This window comes from Haliotis asinina, chromosome 4 (assembly GCF_037392515.1).
Source record: "Haliotis asinina isolate JCU_RB_2024 chromosome 4, JCU_Hal_asi_v2, whole genome shotgun sequence".
NCBI classification, from domain to species: domain Eukaryota; kingdom Metazoa; phylum Mollusca; class Gastropoda; order Lepetellida; family Haliotidae; genus Haliotis; species Haliotis asinina.
This window is the reverse complement of record NC_090283.1, coordinates 30,564,397-30,585,417: the sequence shown is the minus strand read 5'-3', so window position 1 is coordinate 30,585,417 and position 21,021 is coordinate 30,564,397. Positions and strand designations below refer to the sequence as shown.

General features: G+C 42.1%; 1 protein-coding gene across 1 annotated transcript; it reads left to right on the top strand.

The window, feature by feature from the left end:
* The first annotated feature begins 1,852 nt into the window (after nt 1-1,852).
* LOC137282065 (adhesion G protein-coupled receptor L4-like) lies at nt 1,853-19,995 on the top strand. The gene is made up of 20 exons (XM_067813811.1): nt 1,853-1,922; nt 3,196-3,369; nt 4,257-4,463; nt 5,670-5,914; nt 6,068-6,277; nt 6,532-6,618; nt 9,357-9,438; nt 9,669-9,776; nt 9,883-10,070; nt 10,240-10,404; nt 10,640-10,743; nt 11,498-11,600; nt 12,518-12,744; nt 13,193-13,259; nt 14,819-14,904; nt 15,057-15,177; nt 16,326-16,367; nt 16,656-16,757; nt 18,811-18,859; nt 19,739-19,995. Exons 1-20 carry the CDS (start codon nt 1,853-1,855, stop codon nt 19,759-19,761), a joined length of 2,460 nt encoding a protein of 819 aa, XP_067669912.1. The 3' UTR covers nt 19,762-19,995.
* Nucleotides 19,996-21,021: the final 1,026 nt, after the last annotated feature.

The window sequence follows — 21,021 nt, the reverse complement described above, 5'->3', positions numbered from 1 at the left end:
GTGCACTCAAGTATAACGACGGCTTCCGATTGGCTGGTTCATTTGCTTACACGCTGAAGGCTCATAGTTTGTTCAGAAAGATGATCTGTTTGATGGGCATTTTAGAAGTCTGTTGAGTCACAAGAAAGTAAGATTCTATATGGATAACAACTGTATGAATCGGCGGAACGGATTCTTACAAAAGTTTGCGCATTGGTTTTTAGTTTCATACCTCAATGCAAAGAAAGAAATACACACTCAATACTTATAATTAAATTCAACAACAAATACTATAGGCTTTCAGCAATATTTTATTTAAACATAATCAAATTCATCGAAACTGATATCTTTGTTACCACCGATTAACATTTTCGGTGTAAGAATTCGGTATTGGCGTGACATGACTCAGGTGACTCATTTACATAACACGACACGCCTACCAAACCATTAGCCAATTAGCATAGAGCACCCCAAACACTTGTCAGTCAACCAAGCTAACATCGGGTGGCGAATCAGAACCGAACAACACAACGTGACGAGTAACAGCAAAGTTTCATGTTCAAATATTTGAATTATTACCAGCGAACTAAAAGACAAGGTTTGAAAAGTGAGAATTGGAAATGAAGCCCAATGACATGAAGTTAGTGGAACTGAGATTGTTAGTGGTAGCAGTATTTGCGCAATAAGAAAGAGGCTGTGATGTGACTGGGATTGCGATGCCATGAACTAATGTTCCAACGTGCGCATGCTCTTGTCGAGGCGTTACAACGTTATTAACGTTCAATGATAATTTTGAGTTGTTTGTTTATGTTAACCACAATGCACCACTTCAATGTTTGTCCAAGGTTCATTAAGGTACCCGAGTGCAAGGGAATTCCCTCGCTGTGAAAAGGTATTCCCCGACATTCCTCAGGTCCGAGAGTAGATATTTACTGCTTGGAAATATCAAAATCTGTCTGGTAGTTGATGACGATCAATGTCCGGTTGATCATGGTCATGGCTTTGCCCCCTTATCTTTATACATGCATGACCTCTCTGTCGACGTTTGACGTCATAGAAGAAAATCGATTTTGGACATTTATTGCAGGTAATTTCTTGTGCGTATAACGTCAAGCATTAGCACATACATTCATTTCATTTACACTTATGTCGTTCAGATATCAAGCTGTATTTTCTTCTCTCACACTTTCCTTAAAGATGGCAAACGAAAAAAATCGAAATTTACTGTATTTTAACGCAAACAAAAGCTTTGGACAACGTTTAGCAGTGTCTATTTCTCACCCCCTGTGGTAGTCGCAGTTATATTTATACCAAAGGATGGGAAATGAAATGTTTTCCATTTTACATTCTGTTTAATTTTATAGCCGTGCGCAGATTCTGGACCACGCGAGTGCAATTCTCGCACAACGTTCACTTTTCAAACCTTACGAAAATGTTGGCCTGAAAAAGACCCTAGGGATCCAGGTGGTTAAAGCAAGCCGTGTTGGGTACAGTTTTAGAGATTATTTCGCTACTGCCAGGTTCTGTTCGAGTCATCCTCCTGGTCAATGCGCGGCGACATGACGTATGGCCATGTTTGACAGTGATCCTGCAATACCCGAGGCTCTCAGATGGCCGGATCTCACACGAGATAAACTCCGAGCCACTCCGAGCGCTCCCCAGATTAAACCTTGCCATAAAGGAAGATGATTTAGTGGTTGTTCCCATTCCTTAATCTTGCGTTGGTCCTATCGATATGATTTGTAGAGATCTGGTCGATGTTAAGGTGTCGGTGTTTGAAAGGTGTCGTGATTTCTGTATTTGCTGCAGAGATAGCATGAATTTGTTCTGACATTGCAACACGTGTGAGAATTGTTTGTGGCGAGACCTGGGCATGGACAGGCTGTTGGGCCTGTGTATATATCTTGTAGTGGCAGGTACGTTTGCTACCCTTGGACAGACAGGTGAGTATGTAAAAAATTTATTTCCGAATTCTTTGAATATGCCCTTATGTATGGGCGATGGGATAGTCCAGTGGTTGACCCAGGTCCGATTCCTCAAATGAGTACAGTATGTGAAGCCCCTTTCTGCTGTCCCCCGAAGTTGTATTGCTGGAATATTGCTAAAACGGCACAAAACTACACTCATTCACTTACTCGTTACGTACACTTGTAATAACTTATCCACCTGATCATATACAAGTGCGTGGTCATACAGAAATAGAGACACGGAGATATATCCTTGGTAACCCTTTCATGTGATGTCAGTAGTTTTAGATCAAGGGATATAACAATGAGCAAGTTATTTATTGGAATTATCATGAGAATGAAAATTGTACTTTTATATGCCATGAGCGCATGATTATATTGGAAGACGGAGATCGGCTATGTGTTCAAGTCTGCTTATACATAATATCTTTTCCTTCATCCCCAGTATCAAAATTTTCTTTTGTGTTTCATTTAATCCCGCTATGCGTCCGTCGCAGCTTTCACACCTATGATGCCTGCCTATCTCTGTCCTGTCTGAGTACAATCTGTGAAACCCTTGTGCGCCCCCCCCCCCATCACTGTGTACTGTAGGAACAGCGGAGTAGCTGTAGATGTATTTCTTCCTCCGTGAACATGAACTGAACATTGTGTATATGTTTATTATTCTGGACGCCTGGCTCCATAACGCAAATGGAAGTTTCCCATCTTTCCATTCTATGACGTTTTATGTACACACACAGGATGGTACTTTATAGTATGTGTCCCAAGTCTGCGTGTACCTTGTACTTTGTACATCACACTTTACAGATGTACACAGTCAATGGATGTGTCCCAAGTCTGTGTGTACCTTGTACCTTGTACCTTGTACCTTGTACCTTGTACCTTGTACATCACACACCTTACAGATATGCAGTCAATGTATGTGTTCCAAGTTTGTGTGCACCTTGTATCTTACATATCACACGCCTTACAGATAAGCACAGTCAACGTATGTGACCCAAATCTCTGTATATCTTGTACATCTTGCACCGTATAGAAGTACACAGTCAATGCATGTGTCCCGAGTCTGTGTGTGTCTTGTACATTTCACACCTCATAGAAGTACACAGTCAGAGTGATTGTCCTAAGCTCTGTGAATCTTGTACATCCAACACCATGCAGACGTACACATGCAATGTATGTGTCCTTGGTCTGTGTGTATCTCGCACCTCCTTATATAATTACATAACACACAGTCAATGTCTGTCAGCCACGTGTCCGCCCTATGGAGTGGTGTTCGGGTCTAGATGTGTCTGGACCAAGGATAACGACAACGGCAAGGGGCTACAGGACAGCCAGGCAACCTGCAGGCGATATGGAGGCAGCCTGGTCACCTTCAGCAACATGTCGGAGATCCGAGCCATGATGGCCATCACCAAGCTAGGTGAGTCACGATGAACTGGATGGACACAAAGTTGTCATCGTTGGGTTTTATTGCATATTTAGGTGTGTCATGATCAGTAAATGATTAGTTATACAACGCGAACAGTCTGTCCTAAAATCATATCTTTTGAATGGCATCAGCGTTGTTTGTATCGCTCTTTCTGGTATTTGAGTCCTGTGGGAACTTGTGACATGGAGAGATGGAGCCAAGTTTGAATTGTTCCGTGTTAGGACATCGATCCAACGAAGTCGTCTGCTACTGATCTCATATTACCGAGGGCTTCTGCCAATGACTGTGGGGGAGTCTCTCTCAAACTGCCAGTGGGGGAATCATTGGCAGACTGCTTCTTTGAGTGCATGAAATGTTTGACAAAGCGTGACTATGACCCTGGCCAAAGAGCGAAAGTTACCATCTTATTCACATAGCCCTCCAACATTGCTGGAATTCACAACATCTAGTGCCACAATGCTCTCCATCCCTCTCTTCCTTCAAAATCGTTGGCGGCCATGATGCCTGCTTTCATAATACTCCAGTGTTTTCTCAGTTCTTTATTATTAGAACTCTTAATAGAAAATAACATCTCTTTCAATTTTGGGCAGTTCCTCTACAATGTATAGATCCTCAGTTACTGAAATTGTAGTTTGATTTTAAGCTTGAATATATTATGAGGGTTACTTTTCACTTGAAATTGTCAAATTAAAATCGGATCCAGACGTTGAATAACTTCCCCCAAATGACAGGAATATTTAAATGCATCAAAGAATCTCGGACTTTTCTCTTGTGCTCAGATGTCCAGCCAGGTTAAAGGAGAACTACTCCATCCTTGACATTAACATTTTTTTATGTACAGATCCTGAAATGTTTCTGCTTCTTTGGCATTTCCCCAGTGACTGATGTGATTATTGGGGCAATCCGCGTGGAGGTGAATGGCAGCATGACTTACTACTGGCTGGACACAACTACGGAGCCCTTCTTCGCCAGATGGAACAACATCACAGATCAGATGGAGATAAACAATACTTGTCTCGCTTTAAAATCAGACGACTTAAAAGCAATCCCCTGCAATTCCTGGATCAGATACCTTTGTGAGAGAGGTAGGTACCGTTCTTCCGTAGCTCTTGAACCGTATTCATCTGTGTCGAGGTCGGTGTTGTTTGTTTTGTTCCTGGGTTAGAGTGAGGAGAGAGGTATTCATGTCCTCTGTACACCAAGACCTGATCCACGTATATGGAGATACTTGTTGTTTGTGTTGTTCCTGGGTTAGAGTGAGGTGAGAGGTATTCATGTCCTCTGTACACCTGAACCTGATCCACGTATATGGAGATACTTGTTGTTTGTGTTGTTCCTGGGTTATAGGGAGGAGAGAAGTATTTATTTCTGCACTCCTGGATCTACTCCGTATATGTGGAGGTAGGTGATTCTCTTTAACACCTCTGACAGGCACGTGAAAGAGAGTGGTAGACGTCACTCCAGCGATTCGTGGAGAGGGCATCCCTGGTCTTGCCCATGCACCACCTGGATGTGTATCCGCAGACAGGACCAGTGGGGTAGCTTAGTGGTTTAAATGTGTGCTCGTAACGCCGGGTTCGATTACCCACATGGGTACGAGCCCATTTCTTGTGTTCACCGCTGTTATATTGCTGGAATATCGTTGAAAAGTGGCGTAAAACCATATTCAGTCAGTCATTGTATCTGCATATACAAGTGAACAACATTGAAGAGCATATCTTCAGATCAAACAGGTGAAATATGAGAACTACCGCACCAGTTAACTTCTGGTATGTGTCTTTGTCATAAACGAAGGAAATGGGTCAGGTGGGAAAACCTTCAATGTAACTTAAGAAACATGTGTTACATTTCAGATTAAACTTTCTTGGTAAAGTACAGATTCTTGTTCTCTTGTTGGATTGAGATCCAGTTGGGATTAGTAAAGTACAGATTCTTGTTCTCTTGTTGGGTTGGGTTCCAGCTGGGATTTGTAAAGCACAGATTCCTGTTCTCTTGTTGTGTTGAGTTCCCGCTGGGATTAGTAAAGTACAGATTCTTGTTCTCTTGCTTGGTTGAGCTCCAGCTGGGATTAGAACTCACGCCACCAGAATCAGGCACCTAATTGCCAGAACAAGTCAGTCCCCTGACCCGCTCAGCCACCGCAACTTCCACAAAATGTGCACCATTTGATTCACCATCTTGACATGATTAGTTGAACTTTTGATTATCTTGTATACAAATTACTCAAATATTTGAAGAACCCGTGAGATCAAAGTTGTGTACAGTACTTGTTCCTCTGTGTCTGTTACCAGATATGGGCGTGTCTCTCCCCACTTCGAGAAGTTCTGTATCCCCAACCACGACTGAGTGTGTCACAGCAATGCCAGGGACAGGCTGTGGGGAGACCTTCATCACTCCCTTATATGAAGCGAACACCCCAACGATCGCTCACGTCACCACCACCACGTCAACATCACCTGTCATGGACACAACACATGGGGTTACGACTGATGTAATCATGGCTACCACGGATGGCAAGCAATATGGAAAATCCCAGGTGCTGTAGACTAATACAGTGATGTATGTTTCTGAATTTTTGAAATACCGCCTTGATTAAAAATGGTTGCACCCCTGCACCCCAACCCCTTCTTTATTCGCCTATGCGCGTCAGGTACATTTAATCCCTAAATGAAATTCGTGTTTGCAGCAGATTTCTCGCCACGAGATGGAAGGAATGCTGACTTCTATCGGCACCTCGTCAGTCTCCAACATGTCTGCTGACGAGGTGAAGGTCCTGGTCACACAGTTCAGTCGAGTTGTTTCTCACACCGAAACAGCCAGCCAAACTGATGTCAGGAAAATGACTGATGCAATAGTCAAGTTATCAGCAATGGAAACGTGTGATAAAAATACTTTTCTGGTATGTACACAGCGATTGGACATAGTTGTAGGTACACCAGCTTGAAGATAAAATAGTTTTTAACACTGAAATTCAAAATTTGACGTGGATAAATAACATTGTATGATGATGATGAAAAATCCACCTCCTCATCTGAATATGTATTCCTAAAAATGTAGACTTGATTAGAGTCTGTCCCATTACTTGTTCACCTATGCTATCTGGTTTATAAGTATGCTATAGTTTGTAATGTACAGTGTTTGACTTGTGTTAAGATGTATGCCTCCAGCGTGTCTGCCGTCATGTCTATGATGGATCCAGACCAGGGGCGAGACAAGGATGACATGGCCCGGGATGACCAGGTCAGGCAACCACGTGTGTACGATAGGGTGCATGCGGTCGATGTGTTATATAATACTGACCGAGGACGACGAAAAGTGTTAAGACTTGTTGTTTGCTTATAGGTCTGGATGCAAGTGTGTATTTGGTTGATGCTGATGTTTGATTATTGTGGATGTGGATGTGGATGTGTACCTGGATGTGGATGTGGATGTGGATGTGGATGTGTACCTGGATGTGGATGAGAATGTGGATGTGGATGTGGATGTGTACCTGGATGAGGATGAGGATGTGGATGTGGATGTGGATGTGGATGAGGATGTGTACCTGGATGTGGATGTGGATGTGGGTGTGGATGTGTACCTGGATGAGGATGTGGATGTGGATGTGTACCTGGATGTTGATGTTGATGTGGATGTGTACCTGGATGAGGATGAGAATGTGGATGTGTACCTGGATGTTGATGTGGATGTGGATGTGTACCTGGATGAGGATGAGAATGTGGATGTGGATGTGTACCTGGATGTGGATGTGGATGTGGATGTGTACCTGGATGTTGATGTGGATGTGGATGTGTACCTGGATGTGGATGTGGATGTGGATGTGTACCTGGATGTTGATGTGGATGTGGATGTGTACCTGGATGAGGATGAGAATGTGGATGTGGATGTGGATGTGTACCTGGATGAGGATGAGAATGTGGATGTGGATGTGGATGAGGATGTGTACCTGGATGTTGATGTGGATGTGGATGTGTACCTGGATGAGGATGAGAATGTGGATGTGGATGTGGATGTGTACCTGGATGAGGATGAGAATGTGGATGTGGATGTGGATGTGTACCTGGATGTGGATGTGGATGTGTACCTGGATGTGGATGAGAATGTGGATGTGGATGTGGATGTGGATGTGTACCTGGATGTGGATGTGGATGTGGATGTGTACTTGGATGTGGATGAGAATGTGGATGTGGATGTGGATGTGGATGTGGATGTGGATGAGGATGTGTACCTGGATGTGGATGTGGATGTGTACCTGGATGTGGATGAGAATGTGGATGTGGATGTGGATGTGGATGTGTACCTGGATGTGGATGTGGATGTGGATGTGTACTTGGATGTGGATGAGAATGTGGATGTGGATGTGGATGTGGATGTGGATGTGGATGTGGATGTGTACCTGGATGTGGATGTGGATGTGGATGTGTACTTGGATGTGGATGAGAATGTGGATGTGGATGTGGATGTGGATGTGGATGTGGATGAGGATGTGTACCTGGATGTGGATGTGGATGTGTACCTGGATGTGGATGAGAATGTGGATGTGGATGTGGATGTGGATGTGTACCTGGATGTGGATGTGGATGTGGATGTGTACTTGGATGTGGATGAGAATGTGGATGTGGATGTGGATGTGGATGTGTACCTGGATGAGGATGAGAATGTGGATGTGGATGTGGATGTGTACCTGGATCAGGATGTCATACGTATATGTTGGTGGATGAAATGTTCATACAGACGGCTGGTGGATGTGGATGTAATATAGATGTGTTGGTGGATGTGGACGTTCATACAAATGTGTGGAAGGATGTGGATGTCATACTGATGTATTATTGGACAGGCAAACCGTAGCGCAAATAGGGTTGCGCAGCACAGAGAATATGATAAGTCTACTTATATGCAAGCGAAGCGAGCAACTGTTATCAACGTATTTCCCTCGCTTCGGATCGAAAAATATTTTTTATGTCAAAATGAAATATCGCCACCATCAAAGGTACACTCCCTTTACCTCATTTGGTTGTGCTCTCAGATTTCCTACCCCATGTTTAATAATTACTCACGTGAAATATGTTTTATTCAACATTATCAGCGCCACTCGTGGTATTCAGATCGTTATTCGCCTTCATTACCCTTGCCTGCTTCCGGTTGAACTGAGTGACGGAACAAGAATAAGCAGAAATTAAGAAGACATACCATATTGCTTAATTTTATCATGAACCTGTTGGAGTTTATTTGTCTTATCTGTCGTCGCTATTGTTAGAATTTTCGTAACATTTATATAAAAACTTATTCTGTAATGGGCGAATGAAGCAGGGAGGTAACTGTAAGTATTCCATATTGAATAATGCCCTCCTGTTCCTTCACTCCGTTGAACCGGAAGCTGGAAGGGGGAATGGAGGTGAAGAACGGCCTGATATACCACAAGATGCGCTTTAAATGTTGAATAAAACATATTTTACGTAAGTAATTGTTCAACATGGAGTTGCAAATGTGAGAGCACAACCGAGTGAAGAAGTGGGTGTATGCCTTTAATAATGGCGACGTTCTATTTTGACATGAAAACTATTTTTCGAACCGAAAGTAGTTTGCCAACCTTTGCTCCCTTCGCTCGAATATAAGAAAACTGGTAATTTTCTCTATGCTGCGCAACCCATTTGCGTTACAGTTTGATTGGTGGATGTGGATGTTCATACACATGTCTTGGTGGGTGTAGATGTTCATACAAATATGTTGGTTAATGTAGATATTCATACAGATGTTTAGGTGGGTGTGGATGTCATACAGATGTCTTTGTTGATGTGGATGTCATACAAATGTGTTGGTGGATGTAGATGTTCATACGGATGTGTTGGTGGATGTAGATGTTGATACAGTTGTCTTTTAGGATGTTCATACAAATGTGTTGGTGGGTATGGATATTCAGTTAAACCATTTATGATCTTAAACCATGCACTGGCACTAACTTTCCACTTTCTGTTTAGCCTGAGGCGATCTTGGAAGCTATGGAGAATGTGATGCTCGCGACGGAGATGGTATCAGTGGAGGAGATGTATGACAGCTTCAGTAAGTTGTGTCTAGTGTAAACACTTGGTTATATTCAGGGTATCAATGTACCCATGAGGTCCCATTCATGCAGGAAAATTCCTCTTTTCATCAGATTCTTATCACCGGCTTAGTGTTGTTCATTAGATACGTACCAGTGAGTAAGTGGTTTTGATGTGATGAGGACCAGTCAATAAGGAATTTTCATTACATATGTACCAGCCAGTAAGTGTCTTTGATGTGATACGCAGGTATCCGGATCGTATCATTCAATGGCAGTGAGGACAAGCTGAACCTCCATGAGAATCACAACACCGAGTATATACAACTAGCATCCTCCGTCTTCACTGCAGGCCATGGTAAGTGAAGTTAACATCTGGATCACCCCTTCCATATACACGTGTAGAATATAAACAAACTCTTATGTCCTTATGTATATTTCTTTTGTGCCCTGATTTTGACCAGGGCGGGTGTCGACCGTTATTTACAAGAACTTGCACCGGAAGATGTCAAAGAGAAGCCGGAAGTACCGGAAGGCTAAGCTGGGCAGCCAGGTCTTCTCTGTGGCTGTTCAGGATGCGCACTATCCCCACAAAGTGAAAGTAGAAACACCCAACGCCATCAACTTCACAGTGGCGCGAGTTGACAGAAAGGTTGTCCAAAGTTTACGTATGTATGAAAAAAATTCGAAAGTCAGGGTATAAAGTTTGAGTCAACAAAACTGACAACACTTCACATATCTCGATAAGATTGTTTGGGAAACAAGTGTTTGTCTGTGTGCTCTACAGCTTTGTTCTGTGACATTGTGTCTATGTGTGTCAGGACGAGGAAGAGAAAACCCGTATCTGTGCCTTCTGGAATACCAACGAGGCTGAATGGGCAGACACCGGGTGTCATCTACTGAATCAGAATAAAACCCATACGACCTGCTCCTGCGACCATCTCACCAGCTTTGCCGTTCTTGTCCTGTACTACAACGATGATGACGTTAGTTCAGTGTTATTCTTTCCATGATACTTGGATTATTTGATATATGGCTCGTAATCGAACTGGGCTCAACAGTCATCTAATTAGAATTAAAACATTTAAATCCAAAGAATATCAACAATTGAAAATGGGCATTGGACATTCATGGTTCAAAAAAGCAATGTAATGTATCTCATGACAAAACCGCAGATAATCCTGTCATACGGACTCATATTATATTGACCTATGTATTTAGGTGTCTGATATCAATGAGCGAGTGCTGTACATCTTGTCAGCTGTTGGCTGTGGTTTGTCAATCTTGGGACTGGCCATGACTCTGTTCAGCTTCACATATCTCAGGTAACTGTATACTTCTTTCACATCGGCAGCATGATCTGCTGTCGCTTCACGACAAAAGCGAGCACTCTGAAACAGACTGCGTCACATGGATTGAAACAGATTGACTCATAGTTTATTGAAACACATTGACTCTTAGGTATTGAAACTGATTGAATTATAGATATTAAAACACACTGAATCATAGGTATTAAACAGCCTGTCTCATAGGTATTGAAAATGATTGATTCATACGTATTCAAACAGACAGAATCATAGATATTGAATGTCATTGAATCATAGGTATTAAAACATCCTGAATCATCGATATTGAAACACACGGAATCATACATATTGAAACACAATGAATCATAGGTATGGAGACAGGTTGAATCATACGTATTGAAACCGATTGAATCATAGATATTGAAACACACTGAATCATACATATTTCAACACATTGAATCATAGATGTTGAAACACACTGAATTATACATACTGAAACATACTGAATCATAGATATGGAAACACACTCGATTGTACGTATTTCAACACATTGAATCATAGATCTTGAAACACACTCACTCATAGATATTGACACACACTGAATCATACATATTGAAGCACATTGAATCACAGATATTGAAACACATTAATCGTAGGTACTGAAACAGACTGAATCATAGCTATTGAAATACATTGAATCTTAGGTATTGGCCGATTGATAATTAGAGGTACAAATGCATGCTTCAAAACTAACTACCTTTCTGTGATGCAGGTTACTGCATCGGGAGCGGATCTTGATCCATGCAAATCTGGCAGGCTCCCTCATGCTAGCTCAGATTGTCTTTGTTGCCTCAAGTGACGCTCACAAGAGCCAGGTGAGTGGGATTGTAAGCACTGAGTATCATGTACATAGATAAAAGTGAATGTTTCAGTTTCACCTTTACTACATGTTTTTACCCAAACACATGAATACTTATTTATTTACTGGTAGTATGAACACGTGACTTTCAAACTGTTGGTTCAACATAGGACGCTGATTACATATAGGGAAATCCGGTGGTCCTGAGTAAGCCACATTTAAAAGAGACCAAACGTGAATCATACGAAATTACACCAAAACTGCATCTCATCTAATTTCTTTGAGTGACATTTAGCTTCTTCTGTTTGTGTAACAACTGCCTTCTTTCGGAAGCATCCTCCAACCTTGTATATCAGCCTCACTATTTTGAAAACAACAATCGAGTTCCTGTTAATAAATAGTCCATTTATCATGCGCTTTACTCCATGCACAATGCATGGTCGAAGCGCCCAATCAAATCTGATTACTATTATCCCGATTTAACCCAAGCAAGTTAGTGGTTACATGACTTATTCCATCGGGTACCCATTTTCTGCTGGGTGAACAGGGGCAATTTTGAACAAATTCACTTGCCTATATTGAGACCACATGTGTTATGTGCTTCGTTGTGGGGCAGGACTGAAGTCCTAGAAACTCTCAGGAATCAAGCTGACAAACACGGTCACCCATCCAAGGGCTGTCAGAGCTCGTTGGTGCTTAACTTCAACTGATTCGTGACCTGACCTGGGCCACACGGAACCACGATAATAACATACTATGTATATATTACCTTGCCTTCAATATTGTACATCACGCCTTTGATAACGGTGTTAGTAGCTACACCGATACGTCAATCATATTTACGTAATAAGCAACTGGTATGATTAGTACACCTCTCCTCGTTGTGCATCTCATCTGCTCGTGGAATTTTACATTGTTCCCATCACACTATAGGTTCTGTGCAAAGTGGTGGCGATCTTGATGCACTTTTTCTTCATGGCTGGCTTTACGTGGATGATGCTTGAAGGACTTTGCCTTTACCTCAGCTGTTTACGGAGTCACCACAACTACGGTGACATGCGTCTCAAATACGCAGTCATCGGTTGGGGCGTCCCTGTCATCATCGTCATCCTCTCCGTAGGCATACAGTTCCCTCACTACGGCGATGGCCCAGGAGACAGGTGAGTGATTTTAGATTACGGTGCAAAGGATTTGTGTTGTGGAATGCTAAATGTTCTCCATTGTGTGTGTCATGTAACTTTTACAGCAGGAAGTGGGATTGCCGATTTGTATGTGATTTAAGGTGGTCAGTGGTATTTTAAAGTGTTTTTTATGGTGGCACACGGTAATGTAGAACTGAAAAACTAATTCACATTTAATTGTTCTGGATCCCGACCAACACAGCGTTTGTAGCACTACGACATTGGTAAGCCTATGGGAAACTATTACGACATGTCGTAAAATTACGAACGCTTTTTGGATCGGGACCCATGTTGGTTTTGAAACAAGATTGATGTCCTAAAATGTTGAAGCCGATGGTGGTTGTGCTGTGACCATCGCCATACAGACCAGATCCATAATGATCTACCTTAATGACTTCTACTAATCCAGCCCTTCATTACCAATCAGCTGTTGGCTGTCGGCTGAACACGGACTCATCTGGGCCTTCATGGCACCCATGCTTCTCATCGTCATCGTAAGTATCATGACTAGTAGTATGACTCGGTGCAGACATATACGCATATTCTAGCTAGGAACTGACAAACACACTTGCGTTTTATGTTTGATGGGTAATTTTACAATAAAATATCATCAAAGTAGATTTCACAACTCAATACCTAGACTGCTGCACCAGACTGGAGCCGACCTGGAACTTGATTTTGTTTCGTGTAGCCTCCATTCGTGGCATGAGGGCCACAGTTCGTCTTTGTTTTGAAAACTGGAGATGTGATAAAACCACTGAGGTTGCCCTTGAGTATCGTAACCACTGAGGTTGACCCCTTGACGAATATTGTACCACTGAGTTTGGTCTGACGAGTATTGTAACCACTAAGTTTGGTCTGACGAGTATTGTACCACTGAGTTTGGTCTGACGAGTATTGTACCACTGTGTTTGATCACGACGAGTATTGTACCACTGAATTTGGTCTGACGAGTATTGTACCACTGAGTTTGATCACTGGACGTGTATTGTACCACTGAATTTGGTCTGACGAGTATTGTAACAACTGACATTGCCCTTGACGAGTATTGTTAAATCGATTTGTCATCTGCCCATGACAATCATTCATGCATTTGTCACACGCCAGTTATGAGACATTTAACGATGGATCAGTCATATTCACATGAGACATATATGTGGACATGGACAGAAGTATGTGTGGTCTGGATGTGTGTTTTGAAAACCCTGCCATACCTATTTACTTGCCACACTTCCGAAATCCACGTATGTGTTTCTATACACATGGAAAAAGTATTGCCACATCTATGTCAGTTAACCCCTACATGGGCACTTAGGTTCATGTTACTATTACGTTTCTTTGTATCATTACTTTGACCCTTCGGGTGCATCCTACATTGATTACATATGCAGCGAATACATAAACCCGTCATAGAGTAGATAGAACGTTTCAATAAACTATTCTTTCGACTTGCTAACTACAGAGTCATTTGATTTCGTTGTTGATAAGCAAATATTGAGCCTCCTCAACTAACAGTTCCTCAAAGATTGTTGATCTGGCGAGTTATCCGTACTAGAACATGAGTTAAATTATGGTCATGTTTCCCTCTCTGAATGAATTACAGTTTTTTTTGTTAGATTTCCAATTCTATTATTTACAACCAATTATCCAGATTGTAGGCTAATTTAAAGCTTGGATAAATGCTTTGTTATGGCTTATGGTAACATATCGATCCTATGAAGGATATGATGTATTGCAACAATTTGCTCCATGTGTACATTTTGAAACAGTGCAGTGCAGCATCTTTGGTGTCAGGTTTTAACACAACATGTTAGTATCAGATGGATCAGACAAAATGGATAATGCATGCAAAAGGCTCAGATGTTGATGCCACGTGACAAATACCTCATGTTCTCCCTTCCAGAAACATTAATCGTTTATTCTTTTACAATATTCGCTACTTTTTAAACTATATGTCAGCATATGCCATTCCTAGCAAAACACAAACCAGAGGTAGCGTGATAACGCTGCCATTATGTTTACCTGTCAGTAATATATGCGTCTGGTGTCGTAGTTCAACTTGATCATCCTTGGGCTGGTCATCAAGGTGTTCCTAACCCTCAAGGCCAACTCACAGAAGTCAGAGGCTGCTCGCATCAGGTATGGGGAGTACACTTCTTGGTAGGCAATTAAACCATTTTTGTTATAACGTCATAACTTGTGACGCCATGTCCACAACGCCGTAACAGTTCTAAGGCGGCAACGTCATAACAGTTCCAAAGCGGTAACGCCCGTCTCCTTTGCCTCCCCAGAGCCAGCCTGAGAGCCATGTCTATGCTGCTGCCACTGCTGGGGGTTACGTGGCTGATCAGCATCGTCGTCCCCTACAGCACCATCTTCCACTATCTGTTCGTCATCGGCAACTCTCTGCAGGTGCGCACAATCAAACCCGAGCCTATAGTCTGTTTGTAGTGAAAACGCGACGACAATTTTCACATTAAGCAAAAAGTAAACAAAAAGAGTGAGATTAAGATTGCGAATCCTCATAATCTTACCTTGCCAGTTGAAAATTCAAGTCTCAGAATTTTGTTAAACAAACGCTCATAGAATCAAATCGTAAGTTTTAGTTTGCATTACCGGGGGGTGAGCGAAGTAGTTGGAACAGTGAAACAAATGCAAGTGCGGTTCGTGAAGAGTCTCAGCTTAGATCAATCCTACTTGTTCTCGGTGTTTCATGTGCATGTACCTCCTTCTAATGCAAAAAATAAATCGAATAAAAGTCTGCGGTTTAAGTGTTCATTTGGCAAGGTAAAAGTATGAGGCGTTACATGATGCGTTTCTTAAAGAGCTCTTTCCCATGATCGATAAAAAAACAAAAAAAACCCAAACAAACAAACAAAAAACCGTCAGATTTGAGATTCTGTTGGGTACAGAGGTTTAAGGTCCATGTGTCTTATTTATGTTTTGTGCACTTACCCCAGTTTCGAGATAATTAATCATTCATCAGACATCAGCATGCTCATGCTGTTGATAACTGGATTGTCTGGTCCAGATTCGATAATTTACTGATCGCCACAATATAGCTGAAATGTTGCCCAGTGCGGCGTAGGACTAGATTCACTCATAAGCATTATCTGGCCTGCAATAGATTGAGTAATGCTCACCGCGGCCATTAGACACAAACTAACACTGTATACACTTTTTGTTGACTGTTGTCTCGTTCCCCAGGATAAATATTAATGTTTGCTTTTATATTTAGCTGTAAGCTCATCCGCATATACAAGGAGTTTTCATTACAACGGTAACAGGCAAACACAGGCGCTCGCATATCCAAACAAGACCTTGCATTATACACTTGGCTGAATGAGTTTAGTTTTGCTACACCCATCTATATTCCAGCCATATGGCGATAATCTGTAAATAATCGAGCCTGGGACAAACAATCCAGTGATAAACAGCATGAGCATCGGTCTACCCAAATGGGATACAATGCGTTCAAGTGAGAGTTATTATTAGTTATTATTAGTTTGGGTTTGGTATAGTCGAAGTGTATAAGGTATGGAATGGATGTTTCGTTTCAGGGTTTGCTGATTTTTTTCCTCCACTGCCTGTGCAATGATGAGGTGAGCTCACCCGTGTCACATAAATTCAAATATTCATGTAAATGTTCATGCAAACCAGGTTTGGAAAGAAATATTAACGCAAACAAGGTAACCAACAGCTCGGCACTAAATCGTGTACAGAATGCAAGTTGTCTGTAATTAACATTCAGTTGTCACAGTTATAAAAGGTTATAAATGTATAAAAGGTTTTATCTGTACAGCTTGGAGTGAATGTTACATATATGCGGTAAAGTTGACTAATGTTCATCATATTATACAGGCGCCAACCGGAACATTGTATGTTTTTAGGTACGAAAGTTCCTGGCAGCTAAGCGGGCGACTCCCACCATGGGGACGGCCACCTCGGACGTGGACGAAAGCGCATTTTGGAGACGTCGCCGGTCCCCAGTGGTAGGGTAGAACATGTAGCTAGCCAGACAGTGCTGGGACCCGGAAGACTTGGGGTTTTAGTAGGATGACGCTTGTTACTATGGTCGCGGTGGAATCCCCATCGCCCTGATTGGTTGATGGGGAAACCAAAGGTTTCCACATAATATAGCGAGAAAACCAAACGTTTCCACACAATAGGGAGAACATCCGCCTGTTTCCACACGGACAGAATGCAAACCAAATGTTTCCACACAATATAAAGTACAGGCCAAATGTTCCCACACAATACAGAGTAAAAGTGAAATGTTTCCACACAATATAAAGAACAAGCCAAATGTTTCCACACAATACAGAGTAAAAGTGAAATGTTTCCACACAATATAAAGAACAAGCCAAATGTTCCCACACAATACAGAGTAAAAGTGAAATGTTTCCACACAATATAAAGAACAAGCCAAATGTTTCCACACAATATAAAGAACAAGCCAAATGTTTCCACACAATATAAAGAACAAGCCAAATGTTTCCACACAGTATGAAGTACAAACCAAATGTTTCCACAAATTCCGCCAGCACATGCTTTCATTTGATACGAGAAAATAGGTGTGGTGATGATCGGTCTCTATGGTATTGTGTGTGATGCCCTCTCGACGCTTAGGCCCACTGCTCAGAATACCAGTGACTGCTTGTTCTGGTCTGTAGTCACATGTATTGTAATACACGTTTCTCAAATCAACGTAAACATTACCAAACTAGCTTGAAAGATTGTATTCTTTTCCAAGTATGCTTTTTTATTAATCGGCTTATTATAACTTTTATAACTTCGACGGTGCGGGAAGGGTTTACCTGACCCAGTCTCCACAAAACATAATTTGTTATTATTGTTATTATATTATAAATCCACTCTTCAAAAACGAAAATAAGAAACGCATCGGTCAAAAATAAAGAATTGTTTTAAGCGTTCACAACGGTACCTGGTGGCACCACCCATTGCAGCCATCACAGCTCCTTGAAAGGGATTGCACAGTCGCTGGATTTTTGCTTGGGGAATTCTTCGCCATTCCTTCTGCAATGCGTTTGCAAGTCCAGTAGTTGCCTATGGAATCCAAGAAGGGCGTTGACGCCCTCTCAAAAACAAGCAAAGTGAGGCAAAAATTAACCAAAGCGCGACAATGCAACAACGAGACATTTCGCCCATTTGTGGCACTGTCGCAATGTCGCGTGTCGCGTGTCGCGTTTTGAATAACATTTTCTCTATTCCTCTAAAGTGCGACATGCGACATAGCGACAATTTTTAAGGTCAAAATATGTCGCGTTGTCGCCCTGTCTAAGATGTGTAAAGAAAAAGCTGAACATTTACTTAAATACGACAATGCAACATGTGGTTCAAATGACGCAGTGTCGCGTTGTCGCCTTTTCTGTCACCGGTGCGCATGCGCATAAAGTCAATTATAGTACGCATGTACTGGAATAGTTATACTCTATTTCACACTTCCGTGGTCTTTTGCTACCTCCAATGGTTTTTAATATATATATCCAATCAAGCGGCAAGACAATTATTTGCGCAAATATTTATTTTAATCACGGCGCAGGGTGACCCTGCCATTCATGGCGAGGCATTTGCCCTGCAGAGTTATGTCTCTTCGTCACATTAGATAACTATGTTCATAAGTTGCGCCATACACATTAATAAGTTTGGTCATTTCGCCGATATCAAGCTGACAGGCTGTGAAAAAATGAAATATTGTTAAAGTTCAGGCCACACCAACAGTTACATCAGGTGATATCCTCGAATGGATCGCTATGTTCGATAGTGTGTCTTCTGCCATAGTTTCATAGTACAGTTCTGTCAGACGCTGATGAATTTGTTCGAGATCTGCTTCTGTTCAGCCAGCAGTGGATGGATACCAGGTAGAATGACATATCACTTACCCATCCGACACCTCATCAACATAGCATACTGTTTCATACAGTCGTGTCACATCATCGATAGCACCATTCTCATTTCCATAATATACTGTTTCGGTCAAGTCACATTTTGTTCGGCGAGTTATTGTCACATTTTCTTCTTCAGGCTCTAAGCTTTGATGACGTACAGTCCAGATGTCAAACAGATGCACCAGGTAGGTACTGGAATGCTGTGATGCAGAATACAGTGTAAAGCTCGTGTGGGCTCAACTTGTGTGTGAGTGAGGTGGGTTATACGCCGCTTTTAGCAATATCACGGCGAGGGCTTCAGACAAAATACCTATGTGGGGACATGAAGCCGGGTCTTCATCGCGACGAGCTAACACTTCCACGACTCATACAGACCCGCGCCAGTTATGTTCGGACACTTCCATGGACTAACGTGTTATTTCAGTGGAGCATACATGATTTCCATGAAGTAAATTTAGGATGGATGTGTGTTGAATTCCACTGGGAAATGTGAAATCATCTCTGCTCTCACACATAGTTCGGTTTTCCGACCTCTGTTTAACTAATGACATCACATTTATCAACTTACGCATCGTTCCACAATGCAGAATCTCGACCATAGGTCACCATGTTAAAGGAGTTCTTGGCACCATGTGTATGTCGACCAACCTGTTGCCACTCGATAAATAAGAAACGGAAAATTAAACAGAAACTATGTGATTGTAGGTAAGATGATGCCCCCTAAATGTGCAAAATTTGACTTGGATCCCATGAAAATTGCACTCATGAAAATCAACCATGCTACGCTTAATTAACGTGTAAGTCTATGGAATTACGTGACCTTTATGTGAAGGCCACGGGTCTGTACATTCCATACATGTTGTTCGTGCTTCCGTGTGTGTGTGTGTGTGTGTGTGTGTGTGTGCGCGCGCGTACGTGCGTGTGTGTAAGTGTCTGTATGTGTATGTGTCTGTGGTATGTTTATGTGTGCGTCTTTGACAAAACATGGTTTTGAATGAGTTGAATGAAATTTATGGACTGCAGCAGTTGTGTCCCAATTAAACAGTCGGTGTTTGTCGTTGTAGCTCGCCGACATGCGTGGATTTAAACTCGAGGACAAGAGAAGATCAAAAGGATGGCATGTGGCGTGTTCTGCAGTCGTATATCACGTGCTGGACTATGACATTGTGGAGGTCACGGACGGATGTGATGTTGTGAAGGTTTCCTATTGTGGGACTAAATGCACTTGTGTGACTAAAAATAAAAGAAAAAAACTCTCAACGGAAACCAAATGATTCACGTCAATCAATTAAAACAATCATTGAAGATTGGCTCACCAAAACGTGTTTCTTGTTGTCTGTGTTATTGATCGCATCCACTATGGAGAATATTAATGAAACTAGACCAATACATACATTGTGTTAGATCTGTACACAGTCCACTGATTGTCGGTTTCACGTGTCTAGCAGTCCAATGGTCAAGGTCTCGTTTACATGTGGAGCACGTCGACTCTATATAACCCAATTGTTTGGCTCTGTGGCTGCAGCCTTCGTTTACTTTCATGACTCTTGCTCTCAGCGGACAGCGGACGTACTATGGAGCCACCGTGAGACATACGCTCATCCCATCGTCATTGTACTGAAGTCCGTGTAGAAGGGTTTTGAGGGACACAACACTAAATCCAGAATGTGGCAGGGTTCCTGCGTCTGAAAGAAATGAGTCATGCATAAGCATCAGGAATCACTTTTCTCATGTAGGTAGACTGGTTTAACAACAGCGAGTAAGTGTGGTTTTATGCCGCCTTTGGCAATATTCCAACGACGGGCATCAGAAGTGGGTGTGAGCCATAGAATTTGAGTGGGAACTCGAATACTGGAACTCAACATGGCGTGCCAACACTAGAACTACCCTACCACTCCGTTTACACGCAGAAACCAGTATCACCCTTTCCCATCTATACTTAAATGGCTGTATACTATGAGAGAAGGAGTGTGTACTGTATATTAAATAAACATTCATGAAGACGCATATTTTCGTTCAAATAGAGTTGGAAACGCCTGCCTGTCTGGTCCTCTTTTGCCTTCCCAACAGTGGTCCTTCCGAAGAATCCTTGGTCCACTTCTGTCCATGGAATGTCTTCTTGGCAGGCGTCCTGCCTCGGGGGGACTTCAGGGTCCAATTCTGCCCCCAGGACGCTGGTTTCCACGGCCCTAATGATTTAATAATGAATGTCAAAAGTATATGTATATTTGTGAGAAAAACGCTGTAACTTGAAAATAAGTTGTAACTTTCACATGACGTCATGGTGAAGAAGGACATTGTTCATGGTTTCGTTAAAAAATGCCCGAAAAGCATGCCTGCCTGGTCC